The sequence below is a fragment of the Manihot esculenta genome, chromosome 12 (assembly GCF_001659605.2).
Source record: "Manihot esculenta cultivar AM560-2 chromosome 12, M.esculenta_v8, whole genome shotgun sequence".
Classification (NCBI taxonomy): domain Eukaryota; kingdom Viridiplantae; phylum Streptophyta; class Magnoliopsida; order Malpighiales; family Euphorbiaceae; genus Manihot; species Manihot esculenta.
Window position 1 is genome coordinate 12,848,216 of NC_035172.2, and position 21,720 is coordinate 12,869,935.

The window sequence follows — 21,720 nt, forward strand, 5'->3', positions numbered from 1 at the left end:
CGAATTAGCAGGGCAACTAAGATTAGTACCCTCAGCTTGGGACATTGAGGAAAGAATATCAGCGTGAGATTTTGTTAAATTTAAACAAACTCAAGGAGATTTTGCCTCTAACACCAAATTTTTCCATAAATCTTTATCAGAAGAAGTCCAAGTCCACTCGGCAAGCTTATGAAAATTGTCTTTCTCTCGCAAATCATACCAAAGTTGCTTTATGGAAATTGGAATATAATTTTCTTGCTCAGTTTCCTCAACAACCTCAAGAAACAACCATGTCCCACGATTCTTCCAAGTCCCTACGACCTCACTCCAGTCCTGGGTAATCCTTATTTGATCAATATGTGACGTTATTTCATCACCCAAATCTTGGAAAAAGATCTTCCTCTCCTCTAAACCATCTTCATGATCAAAAACCACACCTTCCCACCAACCTTCACTATAACAGACATCCACACAATGGAGATCCCATTTGCCAAACTGAAATGGGGTGGGAACGGCCTAATGCGTCCACGATAATCACACATGTTGATGGTGGCACGATCATTCTCATCCCAATCATATTTAAAATGATCAATAACAGTTCCTGGGTGCCAGGAACCTGTAAACCCTTCTTCCAGACTCCTTACCTACAAAGTAAATTAAAGGAATATATGTTTATTAATATAAAAATTGCTATTAATTTTTTTAGATTCAATTTAGCCTTTTTAATTATAGGACAAATTGAAAAAATTTAGTTTTATTATATAAAATTTAAAATTTTAAATATAAATATAAATTAATGTAAACAATAAGCTTTTTAAAATTAGGGATAGTCGGGTATTTTCGGATATCTGATTCAATTGAAACCTAATAGAATGAATTTGAGTAATTATAATCAGATTTGGGATGGATTAGATTTAAAAAATAATATTCATTGCGGGTTTAGATCGAATTTAAATTTTATATATAAGATATTCACATCCAAACCTGTTTATATAAATAATTAATTTAATATAAAAATATATTTTATAATAATATTTATAAATTTTTTTATATTTTTTTACTTAAAAATTTAAATTAAAATATATTTTAAAAATATTAGATTTTTAAATGAAAATTATTGATTAAAATATATAAAGTTAACCAGATTTGAATTTTATTCGGATAATAATCGAGTTTGGGACAAATTTAAATAGTTTAAATTAATTTTGAATCGTGTTCGAAACAGATTTAAATATTGCTAATATAAATCGAATTTAGATTCAAATAATTTAATTTTCAAATTTGAATTCGAATAATTTAATACAAACATAAAAAACTTTACATTGCAATTCAAATTCACATTAATGTCCTCCGTCTGTAGCACTTCAAACTCCCATTAATGTCAAATGTGTTTGAACCACCGTTGCTGTTGTCCCTTTTCTCCTTATTCAAAGTTGAATCCTCAACTGAGCTTTTCACATTGACAGCCCCGGTGAACGGTTCACATTCTGAATCAACTGGTTTCACCTATTGATGAAAACATGCAAAAAGAAAAAAAGCAAAAAATAATAAATAATAAATTAAACAGGATAAATGAGTTCTGGGCAAATGAAAGACATTATCAACAGAGGGTTACCGAATGCATAGGCTCATCACTGCAGCTACAGTTATTGCTCTCAGGAACACTGTTCATATAGCAAGGTTCAGTACTGAGAAGCATTACAAGCAACTCCAAAAGTTAGAAATTCTTATATTACACCAATTTGCTAAGAAATACAGCTTAATTACTCATTTTCCAATCATGGGACAGGATTTACAGATATCTGGTAGAAGGTAAATGATGTTGTCTGTCATTTCTTGTATGTAAATGATACTAATGGTTGATTTGATCCATTCCAGATCCTCAAAAATACCCAACTCTCAAACTAGAATAAAACTGAGAAAACTAAATAAATAATTAAAATATGACTTCAGAAAACTGGGTTTGATAATTTGCTTAGGACTTTGAATAGGAAAAATAAATGCAAAAGCAGTTCCATGTACTCATAAATTAAATTGTCTAACTTACAAAATAGTTACTGTTTACCATATAATCTATCAGATAGTTGTTCTCAGAAAAGTTGAACAATAGATTAATCAGATTTACTAGCAAATTATTACAAGTGAGGTTTCCAAATAAGAGCTACTAATAGCCCTCACAGTTAGTTCCTTTATTCAAGTTAAAGTAAGTGAGAGAGAAAGCACAAGAAAGTGAGAGAGAAAGCACAAGAAAGTGAGAGAGAAAGCACGTACTCTGCTTGTCCTTGGTTGACAATTCCACCACTTCCGGTAGCAGCATCAGGTAATCTGGGTTTGACTGCTGCCAGATGGAATACAACATGTCATGGTTGGTATAATAGCACCAATTGTATTTTTTTTTTTCCTTTTTCAGTCAAACAACACAAATTATACTAAATAGACCTACTTGATGGCAGTGATTCAACAGAAGGTATCTTCATTAATTGCTTGTAGCACATTACAGTATCCTGGAAATCCAAGAAAGTGTAAGCCACAAATTGTAATCTCTCAGAGTTTGTCATTTTCGAAAACCCAAATGAACCGGTCCATGTCTTTAACACGCTAGAAACAGCAGGCAAAATGAGTCTCTGGACTCCTAATTCCTCGAGTTTCTGAAGGAAAAAGCGATGGAAAAGAAAACAGTAAGAAGATTCTTCTCAAAAAGAAAAATCAAATAATAGGAACATAACAATCATTTGAACCTTAAATATCTGCTACTGAATAGGTTTGATTAGCACACTCATCCAAAGAAAAAGTCATCGTAATCCTTTGGAACAATGTAGTTGCTATTTCAGGTTTCAGCCACTAAAATTTTTACAATTTGTAGAAGGTTCAAAATTGGAAAATTCAATATTGAAGCTTGAGGCAAAAACTGGTGCCAAAATGTGATTCCTTAGCTAAAAGGGAAACAGAAGATCACACCTTATATGCTCTCACATACGGAAAGGTTACCTTTTCCAGCACATTCATTAGAATGCGACACATTCCAAGTCGACGATACTGAAATCTGGTACCAACAAGTGGTATTTCTGCCACATTTTCTCCATAGATCCTTCAAAAAAGAACACAACAATATTAATGTTAATTTCAAAATTAAGATCAAGAATTCAGATTTTAAAGTAGAATTAGGAAGTTTAAGTTTCTATTATTTGGGACTATATTCTATTACACTTGATAATTTCCTAGTTTCATTGGTTTAGCACTTTCTATTTCACGGATTCTTAATCCTAGGACTAGTTAGTTATTATATAATCATACTCATGTCATCTAGATACTTTAATAGAGATTATTATTATTGATATTGAAATTAATATTGATAACTGAGAATCTATATAATCTATGGAGATATTATAAAGCTGAGCCTAAAAACAGGCTCACAAAATATTGCCAAGTCTATATCCTATTCTTTTGCCAAGTATCATTTAATCCCAAAGGTTTCCATTTCTCTCCATCATTCATCTCATTTGATTTTGATTATGGCTCCCTCTTTTACTATGTCTTTCACATTTCTTTGTTGCAGTTTCAATGAAAAATCAAAAGGCAAATATATAATAGAAGAATTTAAACATTAACTATGTTTTTCATATTCCTTTGTTGCAGTTTCAATGAATAATCAAAAGACAAATATCTAATAAATAGAAGTGTTTGCCTCCCTCTTTTTCTATGTCTTTCGCATTCCTTTGTTGCGGTTTCAATAAATAATCATAAGGCAAATATATAATAAATAAAAGAATTTAACCATTAAGAATATTATAAGGTAGTTTTTGCATTTAATTATAGCTCCCTCTTTTGTTGTGTCTTTTTCGTTTCCTTACTTAACTGTTAAAAAATTTATGAGGTAGATTTTGCATGTATTGGGATCATGGTTTCAAATCGCAATCCCGGTCACCTTTGCAGTCGCAGCCACATGTAACGGAAACAGACCTCTAACGGTCATATAACATAACGGTAACGGCCTGTCACTACGCAAATGTGTTGGAAAAATTTGTAAAGTTCATAAAATTAAAATATATTGAAAGATATAATGAAAATTAAGTTATACAACTTAATAATAAGTATAAATATATCAAATAAACATAAAATACATAAATTTTAAACATTATATATAGTAACTTATCTCAATTAATACTACTAGAATGATTATTTAGCGTAGGTTTTTGCGTAGAAATTTAAGTATATAAGCTGCTATGAAAAAATTTAAGAGAAATATGGCAGTTTTTGGCCTGAAAAGTTGAAATGGAGGCTGGAAATAAGTATGGTAGAATGCTGGAGCCTAAAGCTGGAGTTTAGACTCTAGAGAAGGGGAGAGAGTGCTGGATGGAGGACTGCTTGGCTTGCTGGTTGTGGCGAAGACACAAAGTAGTAAAGAGTAAAGAAAGACAAAAGGCCAAAGAGAAGTAGAGAAATCAGTTTTTTTTCCCTTCAATAATGCATACAAAGGCTAGTGCTGGACTACTGGTAAGGAAAGTAGCGGCCATTATGGCCGTTACATCACGGCCGATAACGGCCATTACCTTTGTGTAACGGCCGTTACGGCAACAAAATTTTCTTGCCGTTATTTACAGGCGTTAACGGCCATGGTAAGCTCGAAAACTATAAATAATGGCAGTTATGTAACGTAACGGCCGTTATTTAAAACTATGATTGGGATAATGCTATCTCAAGAAACTCTTATATATCCCTTACACTATATGATATATGAATCTTTTGCTTATCATGTCCACCCATATTAATATAAAATTTCCTATTTATACCTTAGGTATGTCTCCTTCCTTTATATTACTTCTCTACCAATTACCAAATTTAGCATACTTCTAATACATTGAAAAGATTTTTCTTTTTTTCTTTTTCTACTTTATAGGTATTATTGAAATTCTGAAATTATGGTAGAATTCCCACAATGTCATATTGTTAAATTAATATTTTAATCTATTTCCTTTAAAAAAATAAAAATTTATAATGTAATTTATCTATACAACGCATGGGTGTTTGACTAGTATTTATATAAAGTTGGTCTCTAAAATAAGTTGACGAGAGATTGCCAAATGGTACAATTAAAGTTACATAGAGAAATGTTAAGTGTACAATTAAGTTTATATTAATGTCACGTGGTACAAATAAATTTTTAATTTATATGCATGCAACAAATACACTTTATTATTTTTATTATCACTATTAATGTGTGACCTTTTAATTTTCTACTACTTTTAATTTTCTACTACTTTTCTAAATCAAGAGATACTGAACAAAGCGCAAAACAACATTGGCAATAAGATCTGTGGAGTATTATGAGATTGATGAGAGTTTTTGGTTCATAGTCCAAAAGACACCATATTCGAAACATATACACTAAAGTTTTTAAATCCAGCAATGAAAAAATCTTTTGAAATATGTGAGAGATTGTTGTAAAATTAATTTAGATTTCAAAAGATTTTGTGATAGTTGAATATTTTGTTTATGAGATTTTTTGCTGTTACAGATTTGATATAAATCTAATATTAAATCTGACCGTTATGATTTTATTATATATATTATCTCAAGATTTTTATAACCGCTTACAACGACTATTTTTTTTCACTATAAATAGCCTTCATTTTTTAAAAAGAAACGCAATTCCATTTTTTTCTACTTTATCATTTCTCTTCGGATTATAAATTAGAGATAAATTCTTGTTGTCCTATCCTGTAAATTAAATTCCAGAAGGACATGTTTAATCTCGGAAAATTACAAAATAAATCCTTAAGGATAGTGTCCAACACGACTTAGATTTTATTATTTTTATTCTATTTTTCCAACAATTAATGATTGATAATTTTAGTCTCCTCATAAATATAACCTTATATAAAACTGCTAGGACAATTTCCATTCCATGTTCTTCTTCACACAGCTTTCTTTCTCATTATTCTTGTAGCATTTAGTATAAGATATATGACACGTATTCACAACCCTCGAGAGCCAACTCAATCCTTTTGGCTACATTGAAGTTAGTCGAGGAGTCCCCTAGTTGTTGGGGTTCTTTAATTCAAATTCAAGCATGTCTAGAAAGGTGAAAAGCACTAAATGTTTCTTCCTGGTTGGTGTACTAGGGCGAGGTTTGGAACACTTCGTTAGCTAGCTTAGCTTTCCCTCTTTTCAATCTATATCAGAACCTCCATGACTTCGCCAATCCCCTGATTTACTTCTCACACCCGAGGAATGCAGCTTAGCCAATATGCATAAGCAGTTGCGGCATTAACGCTCTTTTTCGGGAATAGAATAAAAATCAGTGAAACATATCTCGGCCATAGTTGGTGTCAAGCTTTTCGTAATCTCGGCCATAGTTGTTGTCAAGCTTTTCGTACTATTACAAAGTGTAAAGGATAACATGATAAAGCATATGATTCTCTTCCACCACCACCGCTGCCATCATTGCCATCCACAAACGTTAGAGTTTAGTAAATTCTATTTCCTAAAAAATAAGTTCCTTGAATGAAATTTGATTATTTGGTATTAATAATATATGATAATACTAAAATCTTTAATAATATAAGATGATGCATGGCTCTATGCTTGATTAATATTTATAGGCAATGGATTGCACATTTAATCTATGTATAAAACAAAATATATAGACAATTTTAGTGCAATTGAGTTTGATGATGCATAATTTTATGCTTGATTAATATTCTTATATTTCAGGTAACAACTCTAGAATCGAAAATCATGTATATTGGTCGGATTTTTAATACTCCACCGCTACCTTCTTTGTTTGCAAGCTTTAGGTTACATAATTAATCAATGTATAAAACAAGATATATAAACAAATTGAACATTTTATTTTGTTTTATTATTTTTGAACCCAAGAGATAAAATGAAACACTTTTAAATCATATTTTGCGCCTCTTACTAGGTCTGTCTGAAGTAATCCACATTAATTAATTAGATAAGAAGCTCTACTAGGTCTGTCTAAAGTGAATCCACATTAATTAATTGGATGAGAAGCTCTAAAAATCAGATGATTCATACAAAAAGAAATATTATTTTATAAATAACTTCATATACTTAAATAACTTTATATTATTTTATATAATAATAATGTAAAAAAATTTAATGCCCACCCAGCATGTGAGTAGTGGTGAGCAGTATTCGGTTCAAACTAAAAAAACCGACCGAACCAAATTAATTTTAAAATTTAGTTCAATTTTTTATTCATTTTTGTTCGGTTCGATTTTTAATTTCAAAAATTTCAGTTATTTCGATTCGGTTCAATTTTGATAAAAAAAAATCGGAAAGACCGAACCGATTAGTGATAATAGTATATTATTTTCAATAATATAAAGAGATTAGATCATATTAAAGTTAAAATATTTCAATTAAATTTTAAAATACTAAAAATAAAGGGTAAAAAATAAAAAATTTATTAAAAATTCAAACCGAACCGAATCAAACTAAATCAGACTGGTTCAGTTTGATTCGATTTTCTGATCAAAATCGATTTGATTCAACTTTCAGTTTATTCAGTTCGGTTTGATTTTGGACCGAACCGACTGAATGCTCACCACTACATGTGGGCAAACAGCTAGTTCATTTTGATTAGTCTCAACCATGTTCAATACTAAATTTCTAAATCCAGGAATGAAAAATCTTTTGAAATATGTAGGGGGATTTTTGAAAAATTAATTTAAATTTCAAAAGATTTATGATCGTTGAAGATTTTATGGTCGTTGAAAATTTTATGGTCGTTGAAAATTTGATTAGGCATGGTACCTAAACTTCAAATTATAACACAAAACCCCTCTAACTTTGTTTAGATACCATAAAAAATCAAATGACCTATAATTACTAGTTAAGTTTTTCTACTGATGTGGCATCAAATTGAATAAAAATCAAAAATAAGAAGCCAAAGTAACCTGAATATCCTCACCATCTACCTTCCTCTTGCCCACCATCATTAATTCAAATTTTCTAGTACAATTACAAAAATTGGATTTCTATAGTTTAGGAATATTTAAAAGCTTCTACCAGGCATAGTATTTACCCAGTTAGATTAGTTTAGCATTTCTTATTTGGGATTTCTAATCCCACAACTAGTAAGACTAGCTATTATCCTTCTTTTAGTAGAGGTTACTATTGTTGATATTGTTAAATTTAGGTTAGTCCTAACTCACTCCAAAAGCTAACTCAAGAGGGAGGAGTGCCTATACCCATATAAGGGGCACATTACCCCTTATTACCCATTTTCACAACCGATATGGAATTCAATACACCCCTCACTCCTGCGTGTCCGCGTGACATACTTATGGAAGGCCCAACATCGAACAGGATAGGGAGACTCTAATACCAATTGAAACAGCTCGGCCCAAATTAACCCAAATAACTTTTGGACCTACTTTTCACTCGTCGCAACTTAATACTGAATCGAATACAATTGCTAAGTCAGGACCGAATCCTCGGATTTTGTGGTTTGCTAGTACCTCAGGCGGCTCCACCTCGTCTCAAATGGGTAGCCCTTTCCTTGGTAAGTCCCACTAGATCTGGACAATTTTTCTAAACCAGGGCGGCTAAGGGCGGCTCTGATTCGATGTTAAATTTGGGTCAAACCTAACTCACCCCAAAAGCGAGTTCAAGGAAGGAGTGCCTATTGCTCACATAAGGGGCACATTACCCTCTCTACAACCGATGTGGGATTGGGATTCAACAGATATTAATATTGAAAATTGAGAATTAATAGGATTTGGGAGTTTCTTTCTTTGTTCCCTCAATTGTTCTTTGTGATTATACATGAAACCGTTACATGTTCCATTATCTAACAAAATACAAATACAAGTGCAGAAGAAATATCTTTGATATGATACAGATTATGAAAAAGCTTACCTTACAGTGGCCACTGTAATAAACTCATCATCCTTTTGCAGAAGTACTGTATAGAATCCTCGAAAGTTAAGACGGTTGAGTTTTGACCTACAAGTGTTGGAATACCAAGAGTTAAACTGAAATGTTCAGTACCTGCTGTCTAGTACTTAAGAGTTTAGGAAACGATCGAAGGACCTAAACACAAAAATATTACTCAAGTATATGCAATAGAAAAGCAAAACAAACAAGCTAAATCACTGACAAGTAATAACTAGTACTTCTAGAATGGAGCACTGCAGAAGAAGTGCAACACAGAGCCAACGATTTACATCAGACTAATAGGAGGTTCTAAAACTGTATCACCAAACATCCCTGAATACTGATGCGGATTACCTGAGACTTCAACACAACCTGAGCACCAGGAGATTCCTGCTTCCTTTTCTCAGGAAATCATTGTTTTCATAATAGGCCTTCAGCCTTACAATGAATTTTAAGCACATTCATACCCCAGGAACCTGGGAAGTCTAGCATGTTTTAATCAGAGCTCATCATCTGAAAGAAAAAAGTCCAGAAAGATCTTAACATTCAAAATATGTAACTTTTAAAAGTTGTGCTTGTCTGCTTCTTTTGCTATCATTAGTACAAGAAAAATTCAGTGAAATGTGTCACTCTCCTTTTTCAACCCTTTATAACTAATATGAGATGTCAAGAAGGCCTTAAGATTATCACTAGAACAAGAGGTCATTTAAATGAGATGACTTTGGGAGAGCTACCTATAATCCAACTGGGAAGGATCCTATGGCAAAACTTTAACTTAAACTTAATAAAGAACACACCTAAATAGAAAATAAAATATGAGCCTATGTGAACATTCCTAAAAGTTTTCCATAGTGGTGTCCACCAATCAAAATAAACATTAACGATTGGTATCCTTGTTTTCACAGCCTTAAAAAATGAAAAACACATGCTACCAATCAACCAGATTAGACCACATGGAAGAAAGTCAGGCCTCGACCAAGATTTTGAATTATAACACCCAGATTAATTGGCTATCAGCTGCTGCCACCAGTAATAGGAAAACCTCAACCTTAAAATCAAATGGTAATGAGACGTGAATTACAATACACAAAAAACCCACAACCAATCTGTGTGTCCATAATAACAATAATAATTTAAAAAAAAAAGCGGAAAAAGTGTCTATACTATCCAAGATGAATGAAACATAGGAAATGCATTTAAAAGAAAAAGAGATTTTTTTTTTCTTTTAATAAGAAAAGAAGAAAAGCAGAAAAATGGAAAAGGATGGTACAAGAACTGTGTGCTATTAATAACTGGTCTTCCTCTACAACATTATCTTTTAACTTACTTTTATTGTAGAAAAATGAATTGAGTTCTTAACAGAAATGAAAAGTAGTAACGTAAATTTTTTCTAGATACGAAATTCTTACTCCTTGCTGAAAATAACATCTCGAAGAATATCTCTCTTGGTGAGAGGTTCTTCAACAGGCTCAAAACATTCATGCATCACATCAAGTGCAACACTAAGCTTGCTGTAGATCTCTGTCAGGGCCTCAATATCATGACAATTGAGTTTCTGACTATCAGATTGGGTGAATTTTAACAATGTCCAAGTAAGATTGTTTGAACCCACTGGAATTGGCTTTCCTAGAAGCTCACGTAGGCCGAAGAAAATCTGCAATAATAACACGTGTTAGCAGTTCAATTAAGAAATAGAATCCTGTAGCACATACTAAGAAGAATATACAGTTAAGGTTTTTCAGCTTCTGCAGCATAGCATACTCAATATTTTTGGTAAAGGAATAAGTTGGAACACAATTAAACATGCATGATGGAAACTAAGATGACTCATTAATCTGTTATGTCAGAGGAAAAGGAAGAATAATTAGAATTGGAGGGAAGTTTAAGGGTAGTTTGGGTATATTTTCATAAAGTAGTTAAAACAGCTAGAAGTTATTATCCAGCTGTATTCAGTTACAGTAACAGCATATATAGAAGAATCACACTTTTAGAGAAGTATCAAAAAAATTGCTAATACAATACCAATCTCAAATTCCTCTAATTCTATTATTCTCTTTCTCTTCTCTGTCTCTCTTTCCTATTTCTTCTTCTTCCTCTCTTTTGAATCCCTCTCTTGTACTGTTTGGCAAATTGCCATAGTACATTTGGTATCAGAGCTTGTCTGCGAGGTGGGTGTTGTGTTGATCTCTAGAGAATCGCATCATGACCAGATCAGTAGCTGCGAATGTTGATTTTGTGAGGATTGACGGATTAGAGGAGCAAATGAAAATTATGCAAGAGAAGTCTAGGAGGAATCTGGAGGTGTTGCTGGAGGAGATGAAGCAGAATGCTGTAGAGACAAAAAAACTCAATCATGGATGAATTGCAATCCCTTCTTTATGGGATTATGAATGACAAAGGAAAAGGGGTGGTAAATGAGGACAGTGTGGCCATGGGAGTAAATCAGAGTTTAGGAGGCAAAGGAATTTTACCCACCGTGAGGGAGCTGGTGAATCAAAAGCAGGGATCTAGCTTAGCTGGTGTCAATTCATCAGGAGCAGTGTTTGGCTCTCTGATTGATATTGAAGATAGATATGCAGAAATATCTCCCAAAATTGAATTGAAAACTTTGATAGGAAGGAACCTAGAGCGTGGGTAAGAAAATGTGTCAAATACTTTAAAGTTTACTATTGACCAACATAGAAGTTTTCTAATTAGGAGAATTCAAATCTTTGAGGTCCTAATTAGACTTGATTATACGGATTTTATTCTTATTGTAAATATTCCTAATTTAGCTTTATTCTTTGTGTATAAATATTCAAACCTTCTAAAAATCACTTCAATTGGAATAGAATTAAAAATTTTCCTTAAAATTCTTCATTTACAAAGTTCCTAGTGAGGAGAGTCAAGAAGGTAGTGTGAAGAAATATCAAAATAAAGACGATAATCTAAGAATTAGAATGGAGAGAGTCATGCCTCATTTAGGGGAACATTGTTTTCTTTATTGTTTTATTGGGGGGTTTGAAGGATGAAATTAGGCCTATGGTGAGAATGCTTAAGCCTGCAGATCTTGTCTATGCTTTTGAGATTGCTAGATTTCAAAAGCAACTCTCAAGCTATTCCAAGAAGACCTCTTCTATTACAAAACCAACTCAGTTTTACTCCAAGCCAAACATCTATACAACCAATTTCTCTTCATCCAAAACCAACCAAACACCATTAAATTACCCTTACACCTGAAGTTCACTTTTGCTTCACTTTTGATCTCAGGGTTCTAAATATTTAGGAGCTTTGACATCATACTAGAGGGTGAATTGGATGAAGTTATTTGATTCTAATTTTATTTGATTTCACCTATTCTACGGTGACATTAATAAGGAAGGGAGATTGGTCACATTATAGGGCATAGGAGCTTTACCTTTTCTTTTGCAATTAAATTACTACCTTGCTATGATTCTGACCACTTGTTGCAGAAAAGAGGGCCAAATCTTCAGTTCCCTCTATTTTGTATTGACGTGCCAATACAGGAAGGGCACCAATTAGAGTCCTTATACAGATGCTGGATTGTTCTCTTATTAAGTCCAGTTCCAGTCACTTTTCTTCCTTGTTTTGTTAGGAAAAAAAAAAGATGAATCTCTGAGATTTTGTGGATTATAAAAAATCAAATAGCAAAGATAAATTCTCTATTCCTATTATAGATGAGCTGCATGGGGCTAGGATTAAAATATATCTTAAAGCATACTATCACTAGATTAGAATAGAACACAAAATAAAAGAACAAGCATTGAAACTCGAAGATCTAGTTTTAAGAAAACTTGACGTAATTTGAAAGAGAGAAGCTGTGGAAAAACTAGCATCTATGTGGGAATGTCTTTTTTAGATCACAAAAGTGGTCAGGCTAAGAATATACCATCTTGAGGATATGGAAGGGAAGCTGAAACCCCATGCATGGAATATACAATACTTGAAGAGCTATTACCAATAAATCATATTTTTCACCAAATTAGCCATGTAATAAAAAGAAAAACTTTTCTTTCAATTAGATGCATATTTTGGAAACCACTATAGCACATATTTGTACTCAAAGCTATAACACATGTTGGCCAAAAATTACATTGTCCATCTGGCACTAACTTCAAAAGTAAAGGTTGCCCAAAAGCTACAATGCTAGTTGGCCCTCATGCACAAAAACTACATTGTCTACCTATCACCAACCTCAAAAGCAAAATTTGCCCAAAAACTACAACACAAGTTAGCTTTCATTCCCAAAAACTACTTTGCCTAGTAGGCACTATCCTTAAAAATAAAGGTCACCTAAAACAATTGCAAACTCTAAAATCAATCGACACTGATTTCAAGGTTAAAGCCCTTGTCATCAAAACTACAAATTATTGACATCGATTTTAGGGCTAAAAACCTTTGTGCCAAAAAACTACATTAATAGTCAACACTAATTTCAAGAGTGAATCAGTGTCGCCTCAAAGTTAGAAACCCCAATGAGAACCATGACAATAGACATCGTCTCCAAGACTAAAGTTTTCAAATTAATCCCTTAAGACTAACTTCGAGATAAGACTAGACCGAGTTAAGGCCTTAAACCGACTTTAGGACTAGGATGTCTACGACCATAACATAGCCTGACTAAAATGTTAGTCAGTTTCAAAACCTCATCTCTGAAACAAAGGGTATTACCAAAGCCAAGATCACAAGCAGATCTCAAATAATATACAAATGGAGATTTTCCAAGCAAACAATTAAAACAAAACATGGGTCCACAAAACGTTGAAGCACACAAATTCTTATAACAAGATTTAGTTTTCTAAAAGGTATACAATCAATTCTACACAAAATTATTAAAGTACTAAAATGACGTGGAAACATCAGCATTAGTAGGTTCATCAGTAGAAATAGGATCATCACTAGGAATCAAGGAAGTAGAGAATCCATCAGTGGGAAGAGAGAGAAGTAACTTGAGCAGCATGACTAGTTGCCATATCATGCAAAGGGGAGGCCATCAACCCAAAATGTGTGACAACTAAGAGAAAATTAGGCAGAGGGAGGTCATCCTCACCATATTTGATTCTGTCTCCTAAATCATATTCAAGGCACAACTTGACCAAGGGCTTCCCTAGGAGCTCTAATTCAAGGGGAATGCAAGAAAATCGGAATCCTTTCATTCAATCTAGGAGCTCTAATTAGAAAAATATATGCAGAGACCAACTCTTTAAAAATGGACTAGAGAAAAGAGGAGGGGATGACAGAAAACCGGATGTTCTCAACTAATGGAAATTCTAAAGTAGTCATGTAGGAAATAGAGTTATCGTACCTGGATTAGCCACGAGCAACAAGAGATGGAGAGCGATAAAAAGTGATGAGAAAAGTATACACTCAAAAGTAAAAACACCATACCAAATTAGGAGAAGAAGAGCGAACTCTAAGACAAGTTCCTAACAAATGGAACAAATATTTGAAATTTAAAATTTTCATCCCTTTATATTTTCTTCTTGACAGGTATTCCTCATTTAATGCAAAATTTTTCCCTCCAACCGAAAGTTGAACCCTCCACCTTGAACCATGAATAGTTAAGGGAGGGGCAAAGGGACATCTAACAACTCAAAAATGTCTAGTTAGAGGGGATCATGACATGTGTCTAAATCAGAAAATAATCTGCTGAACTTGGAGCATACCCAAATTTGAAAGCGATATGGGTCTGGGGCAAACATTTAACATTTTCCCACAAAAACCTTAAAAATATTTTATCGTTCTCCACGATACCTCCATTTAGTCAGCTCATCATTAAATAGCCAACTACCCATCATAAATACTTCATACAGACTAACATGCCCTTTGACACAATAAACAAGCTAAACATAGCTCTAGTATAAAGTTAAACATCGTCATTATAACTGAAATCACCAAATCCTTTAAATCGATCACTCAACTTGATAGGAACAAGAACCTGTTTCGTCCCTCACCACTAAAAAAACAAAAGCTCCATATACTGGGCGATATTTCAATCATAAGGAACACCCTAAGATCTCATGAATATCAATTTGCATGGTGGAGGGCACGCTTTGATTGTTAGAAGATTCTCTTTCTAAATTACTAACTAGTAGAGTGGAGGGCAGTAATTAGTAAGTGGTATGGTCAGGAGGTATTCTCCTAGTAATGATCTATGCAATTTCTTTATTAATTAAGAATTGAGTCCTTGATCTTTCTTACATTCTCTTACGATGAGAACAATCTCTCTTTTGAAAAGCACGGCTTGTTCGTTTATTTACATTGCTCAATGCTTTTCAAATACAAAAGTTTAAGATTCCTTACTTTATCACATCACCATAGTTGTTAAAGTTGTGCCTGATGCGCAAGTGAATATGTATTTTGCTGTCATTAGTTTATTTTGGAAAGAACAAAATAGTGGGGTAAAGGCAACCATAGGTGCTTGAACTATTAGTTTATTTTGTTGTTCTATTTCCTTTATTTACCAAATAATAAGCCCTTAGTGTGTCAGAAAGATTTCCACTCAATAAAAGAGGCTGAAAAATGGTGATAGCCATAAGAAGAAATAAAGCAAGGGAAGAAAACTGCATTCTGGAAAAAACAAAGCATCTTGTATTTATCACTAACTTTCTTTAGTCAGCATCAACAACCATAAAAAATGGAAGAATAGAAAAGCTGAATAGAAAAGCTATATTGCAATTTGCAACAGACAAATGAGGAGCTTAATAAGTACTTATTTTGTCTGGTTGCAAACAACACTTCCAAAAAAAGCAGAAAAAACCTCAGCATTTAGCAATCTGAATTTACTGCAGGACTATTATTATTCAATGGTTTTACCCTGGGAACATCTTCACTAATTGTACTGGTAAATGCACATTTATTCTTCTTTTCCAATGATGGTACAAGCCCCAGCGATATGCAAAACATTGGTGAACTTACAAGCATTAAACAATTTGGGAAAAGATTGGAGAATACTCATTGTGCTGGAATTGAAGAGATTTCATACTCCAACTTAAGGGAGAGTGTTATGGAAAGTGAATATTGCATTTTATATATTCCTGTTTAGCAGGATTTTATAAATTTGTATTGAGTTCTGCAATCTCCTAAGTTATGAATCATGCCATATACGTCTACAGTCTTCTGTTACAAATACATAAGCTTATGTATTATGAAACACAGAATACAAGTAAATAAAGAAGTAGCCTTTTCAGGTTTTGTCCATAGACATAGGCTCTCATCACATTGCATCAAAATATAAAGGCAGCTATGCATGTCAGGAAAAAGAATGAATGAATGGATGAGTTCTTAAGTAGTGGCACAAGTTTCCTAGAGTCATAAACAACTCAAGTGATACAAGTCATTGGCAATGCTATAGTACTCAATTGAATTGAGCATATATGAGTAGATGCTCATGATTCTCTTCTATAACCAAAAATCAATTAACAACCATGTAACAGAAATTATATTAAGAGAAAGAGATTTTGTTACCACTTCACAACTTTTACTGCAAAACCAATTTTGTTTTGGGAAGTATCCCCAGCCATCTTCCTTTCTAATCGTTAGGCATCCAACATGATCTGCATCAAACAGGCAAAAAGCACACGTAAGATATTCCAAATGTTCAAATAAGAAATTTTCTTATTATAAGATAAGCTAAAAAGAGATGTTGTAGACCAACATTTACACTCGCATTGATTACAACAAAGAACCATATCATCATCCAAAATATGTTCAGTGTCTCTTTTCAGTTTATTTTGGCCACAAATTTTGCAACAGCACGATGGGCAGAACCAATCTCCATCTGGAACAGCCTATGGAAGGCCAAAAGGGAAAAGAAAATCAGTGAAATATAATAAGTAAAACATCTAGATCATAGAATACTACGAAAAATTGTTTAAGGAAAGAGTGGAACAACAAGAAATTCTAGAAATTAAAAACTAAAGACAAATCATGCGACTTACCTCCATACCAAGGCAACTTTTATGGAAGGAGGAAGGACACTGATCACATAAAATTAGTTCACCACCATAATGACAAACAGAACATATGTGATCATTCTCACTTTGATGACAATTGTCCTTGAATATTTCAAGTGTTTCTGCTGCAAAATTTTGCATGTTACGATGCATTATTTGCATCTGGCAATCTAATAGAGACCTTCCATCTTCCAGAAAGAGGCTGATAGCTGGTCTGCAGTACTTGCCACTTACATGAAATGCAAAGTTATTTAGACCATAAACCTCCCCACAACAATTGCACTTGATTCCATCACGATTTATACGACCTGTAATTGGATGCCTGCCCTTTGCAGTATAGTTATACACTTTTGCCCTCGGCAAAACAACATTATTATCTATCAACCAAGACAGGATGGTCCGAGGCTTCTGATGTGAGGGATTAGGAGCCACAATGTGCTGCACCCTTTTGCTTGATCGGAACACATGAGTAGGACAAGTACCTCTTTTAGTATTTTTTAATTTGATCAAAGGTCTGGTTTTCCTTCCTTCCCTCATCTCTAAGAGGAAGTCCTGATCATCTGCATTAGCTTTTTGTTGATGCAAGTAACATGCAGGATATGACTTTTCCTTTCCTTTCTTTTCGATTTTTCTTAACTTTGACATACAAGATGTCATAGAAGAACAATTTTCAATATCCTGGAACGGCATTTTATTCAATGCAGTAGGTATTTTCTCACTGGTTGACTGTCCCTCTGCTATCTTGCTGACAGTTTTCCTTTCAAAATGTGTACTAGCAGAATCACAAATCCTGGGATCTCTTTCATTTATAGAACCCATGCAAGCTGTTCGAAGTGAATTATAGCATTTCCCTCCTGGTGAACAATATTGCAACTCCCGCTTGCCATTGCGGATTCTATACCGAAAACTCCATCCCAAAGCTAAGAGATGCTTCTTTGCTTTCATGGTCATTTGTTCTATATCTTCTCTCTTCATCTTGCTTCTAAATCTCAACTCACATCCAAATCTATACCAGTTCACAGCTGCTTCAGGGCAATATTCAGGCTCCATAGCAACTACATCAGACTGAGAAGAAACAATAGTATCCTGACTCACAGTTGGTTGTGCACTGAAAACAGAAGGCGAATTAGCAGGGCAACTAAGATTAGTACCCTCAGCTTGGGACATTGAGGAAAGAATATCTGCATGAGATTTTGTTAAATTTAAACAGACTTCATGAAGAGAGTAGTACACCTTCCCATTAGGTGAGATGTAACGAAGTCTTATCATTCTTTCTCTGCAGTACTCAATTTTCCACTTCAGATATGCAAGATGCTTACGAACTTCAACAAGGAGATCTACACTTCGATGCCTTTTTCCCCACATATTTGCATATTCTATAATTGCATTTGGGCAAAATTCAGCTCCAGGAACAAGGTCTATGCCAGCAGGTAGCCATCTTCTGCATTTTGAACTTCTGTTAATTTTATTGGCATTGGGACTGGAAAAATCTTCCTCAATGATTGTGTTAGCAGAAAAATTTTCCTCCCAATCAGAAGGCAAAACCAATGAAACCTGAGGTATCACAGATGCTGCTTCTTCATGGGAGGTTATGTTTGACTCAGTCAAAACACTCGTATTTAAACAATTATTCAAGGATTTTGCCGACTCCAACAGCCCCAATGCACCTTCTGGAAGGCCTATTACCTGGAAAAGATGATCCATAGCAACTTTGAGGTTATCATCAATTGCCTCTAACACCAAATTTTTCCATAAATCTTTATCAGAAGAAGTCCACTCGGCAAGCTTATGAAAATTGTCTTTCTCTCGCAAATCATACCAAAGTTGCTTTATGGAAATTGGAATATAATTTTCTTGCTCAATTTCCTCAACCACCTCAAGAAACAACCATGTCCCACGATTCTTCCAAGTCCCTGCGACCTCACTCCAGTCCTGGGTAATCCTTATTTGATCAATATGTGAGATCATTTCATCACCCAAATCTGGGAAAAAAATCTTCCTCTCCTCTAAACCATCTTCATGATCAAAAACCACACCTTCCCACCAACCTTCACTATAACAGACATCCACACAAATCCCATAATGGAGATCCCATTTGCCAAACTGAAATGGGGGTGGGAACGGCCTAATGCGTCCACGATAATCACACATGTTGATGGTGGCACTATCATTCTCATCCCGAAGCTGTGAAACATGCACATGATCAATAAGATGGTCAAGCCCATCATCCACAAGTATACTATCGTATTTGACAGCATATTTGATATCCCAATCATGTTTAAAATGATCAATAACAGTTCCTGGGTGCCATGAACCTTTAAACCCTTCTTCCAGACTCCTTACCTACAAAGTTACAAATTTTAACAATAATAAAAGTTTTATTGCAATTGAAAAAATTAGCCTGAAACAAACTACTGATCCATTAAAGGGATAATGAATGAAAAAAAAATTAGAAAAAAAAAACAAAAAGATCATTGCAGAACTTGATGTAATGATATCCCAAGTAAACAGAGAAGCTCTAATCAAGCCCTGCATGCATGCTGGATAGAACATATAAGAGATATAAATGGACAATAATAATGAAATACACAAATAGGGACCATAATGCAGCTCCAATCAGTTTAGAAACTCAACATGGAACCACAATTCAATTGAAAAAAACAAGAGTAAATCGAAATAAGAAACAAAATGAAATCAAAACAAAACTAACAAAAAATTTTTTGAAAAGGGTAAAGAAAAGAAGAAAAAAACACACACACATATTCAAATAATAGAAACAAACCTCAAAAACCATGAAAATAACAAAGCAAAGAAAATCAATAAAAGAAGAATGGCATTACCTCTACTCTTTCATGATTAGCAAACTCAATTGTTTTATTTGCACTGCGGTTTCTTGTTGTCATAGAGTCTTGTTGTTGAAACCCCAATGCCATTGACGAGAATAAGATTGAAAACGTTTGCTCTTCTCTTCCTATCTACTTACTGATAACAGATTCTGATAAACAATTGAGGAAGAAACTTGAAAATCGCAGGCAAAGATACTCCCAAGCAGTGGTGGCTCGATGCTTTGTCTCCAAGTAAAAGAATGTTAGGAGGGGAACGGCTATGAGAAGGCACGTTCCCATTTGCGAAAGACTTTTCAGGCCATTGGATTAAAATATCAATCTCAGGCCATTGGATTAAAATATCAAGGCCTTACTTACATGTTTGGCTCCAAATCTATATATTTTAATAGATATGGAAAAAAAAAAATTCAAATATTGTTTTGGTTAATTCATATCTATATATTAAATTAAATTTTAAAAAAATTAATAATAAATTATAATATAATCTTTAAAATTTTATTTGATTAATAAAATATTTTTTAAATATATATTTTATTATAATAATATTATTTCTTTATTAATTTTATTGTTTCTTTTCTATTTTTATTTTTATATAATATTATAATATTATATATTATTAATAAAAATTTAAAATATAATAAAAAATAAAACTTACAATTTAAAATAAATATAATATTTTATTTTATTTAAAATATTATTAATAAAAATAAAATTTTTCAAATATAAAAAATAGGTAAATAATTTATAATATTGTATATAAATATTTTTTTTGTATATAAATATTTAATAAAATACTTTAATATATATTATTTATATGTGATATTTTATATAATAAAAATTTATTTATAATAAAAATTTTTAGTTAATATAATATATTTAATATTACATATAATAAATACAAAATATATTTAATATCAATGTAAAATTTAAATTAAAACATTATATTTTTATTATTAATATTAAAATTTTAAAAATTATATTATAATTTATTATTAAATTTTTTTAACTATAATAATAACAAATTGAAAAGATTTGATTTAACTATTTATAATTTAAAATTTTAAATATAAATGTAAATTATTTTAAATATTTAAATTCTTTTATTTAATTTCTTTTAGTGTGTATTTCTATTTTCTTTTGCCTAAATAACTTATTTCGTCTCATTTCCTATTTCATTCTTTTTCTATTTAAAATTTTTTAAGCATCAATTTAAAAACTAAATTAAATTTTAAATATAAATATAAATTATTTTAAATATTAAATTTTTTTATTTAATTTCTTTTAGTGTGTATTTCTATTTTCTTTTGTCTAAATTACTTATTTCGTCTCATTTCCTATTTCATTCTTTTTCTATTTAAAATTTTTAGCCATCAATTTAAAAACTCAATTTTCGTTTTTTTAAATTTTACAGCTAACAATTTTGACTCAGTATTAATTTAATCTTATTGATTTGATTAAATATTGATTGTGAAATTAAATCAACCATTTTCACTGAGTTAATAATTTTTTATTTTTATTATAGATTTTATTTTAAAATTAAAAAATACAGGAGCAAGTTAAATATTTTTATTATATTTATTCTATCAAAATATAATAATTAATTAATTTTAAGTATTTAATAGTAGTAAATTAATTTTAATTCTATCTATTAGTTTCAATTTCAATTATTTGTCTTAATTAATTTTAATTAAAAATTTATAATTCACGTATCATGCCACAAAAAATTATTTCTTGAAATATCTATTAAATAAAAAAATTCAAACGTTTATATTAATCTTTATTTATATTCAAAATTAAAAATTGAATAATAATATTAATTTTTTTTAATTTGCCACAATTATAATTAAGAATACTAAATTAAATCTCAAAAAATTAATGACAAATTATAATATAATTTCTAAAATTTTCTATTAATAAACATATAGTTTTTTAATTTAAATTTTATATTAAAAATATATTTATTTTACATTTATCATATGTAATATTAAATAAATTTTTATTACAAATAAATTTTTCACTACATAAAATATCAC

General features: G+C 32.0%; 1 protein-coding gene across 2 annotated transcripts; it reads right to left on the minus strand.

The window, feature by feature from the left end:
- Positions 1-1,242: 1,242 nt before the first annotated feature.
- Positions 1,243-19,967, minus strand: LOC110627951. Of its 2 annotated transcripts, XM_021774370.2 has the most exons (11): positions 19,682-19,966; positions 16,827-19,184; positions 16,544-16,676; positions 16,354-16,442; positions 10,296-10,540; positions 8,869-8,955; positions 2,968-3,067; positions 2,423-2,627; positions 2,251-2,317; positions 1,595-1,643; positions 1,243-1,485 (listed from the first exon to the last, which is right to left on the minus strand). In XM_021774370.2, the coding sequence occupies exons 1-11, from the start codon at positions 19,772-19,774 to the stop codon at positions 1,315-1,317; spliced, it is 3,597 nt and encodes a 1,198-aa protein (XP_021630062.1). In that variant the 5' UTR covers positions 19,775-19,966; the 3' UTR covers positions 1,243-1,314. The 2 variants fall into 2 exon arrangements, with proteins under 2 accessions (XP_021630062.1, XP_021630063.1); XM_021774371.2 differs by lacking the exons at positions 1,243-1,485; positions 1,595-1,643; positions 2,251-2,317; positions 2,423-2,627; positions 2,968-3,067 and adding an exon at positions 5,764-6,414 and having other exon boundaries at positions 19,682-19,967.
- Positions 19,968-21,720: the final 1,753 nt, after the last annotated feature.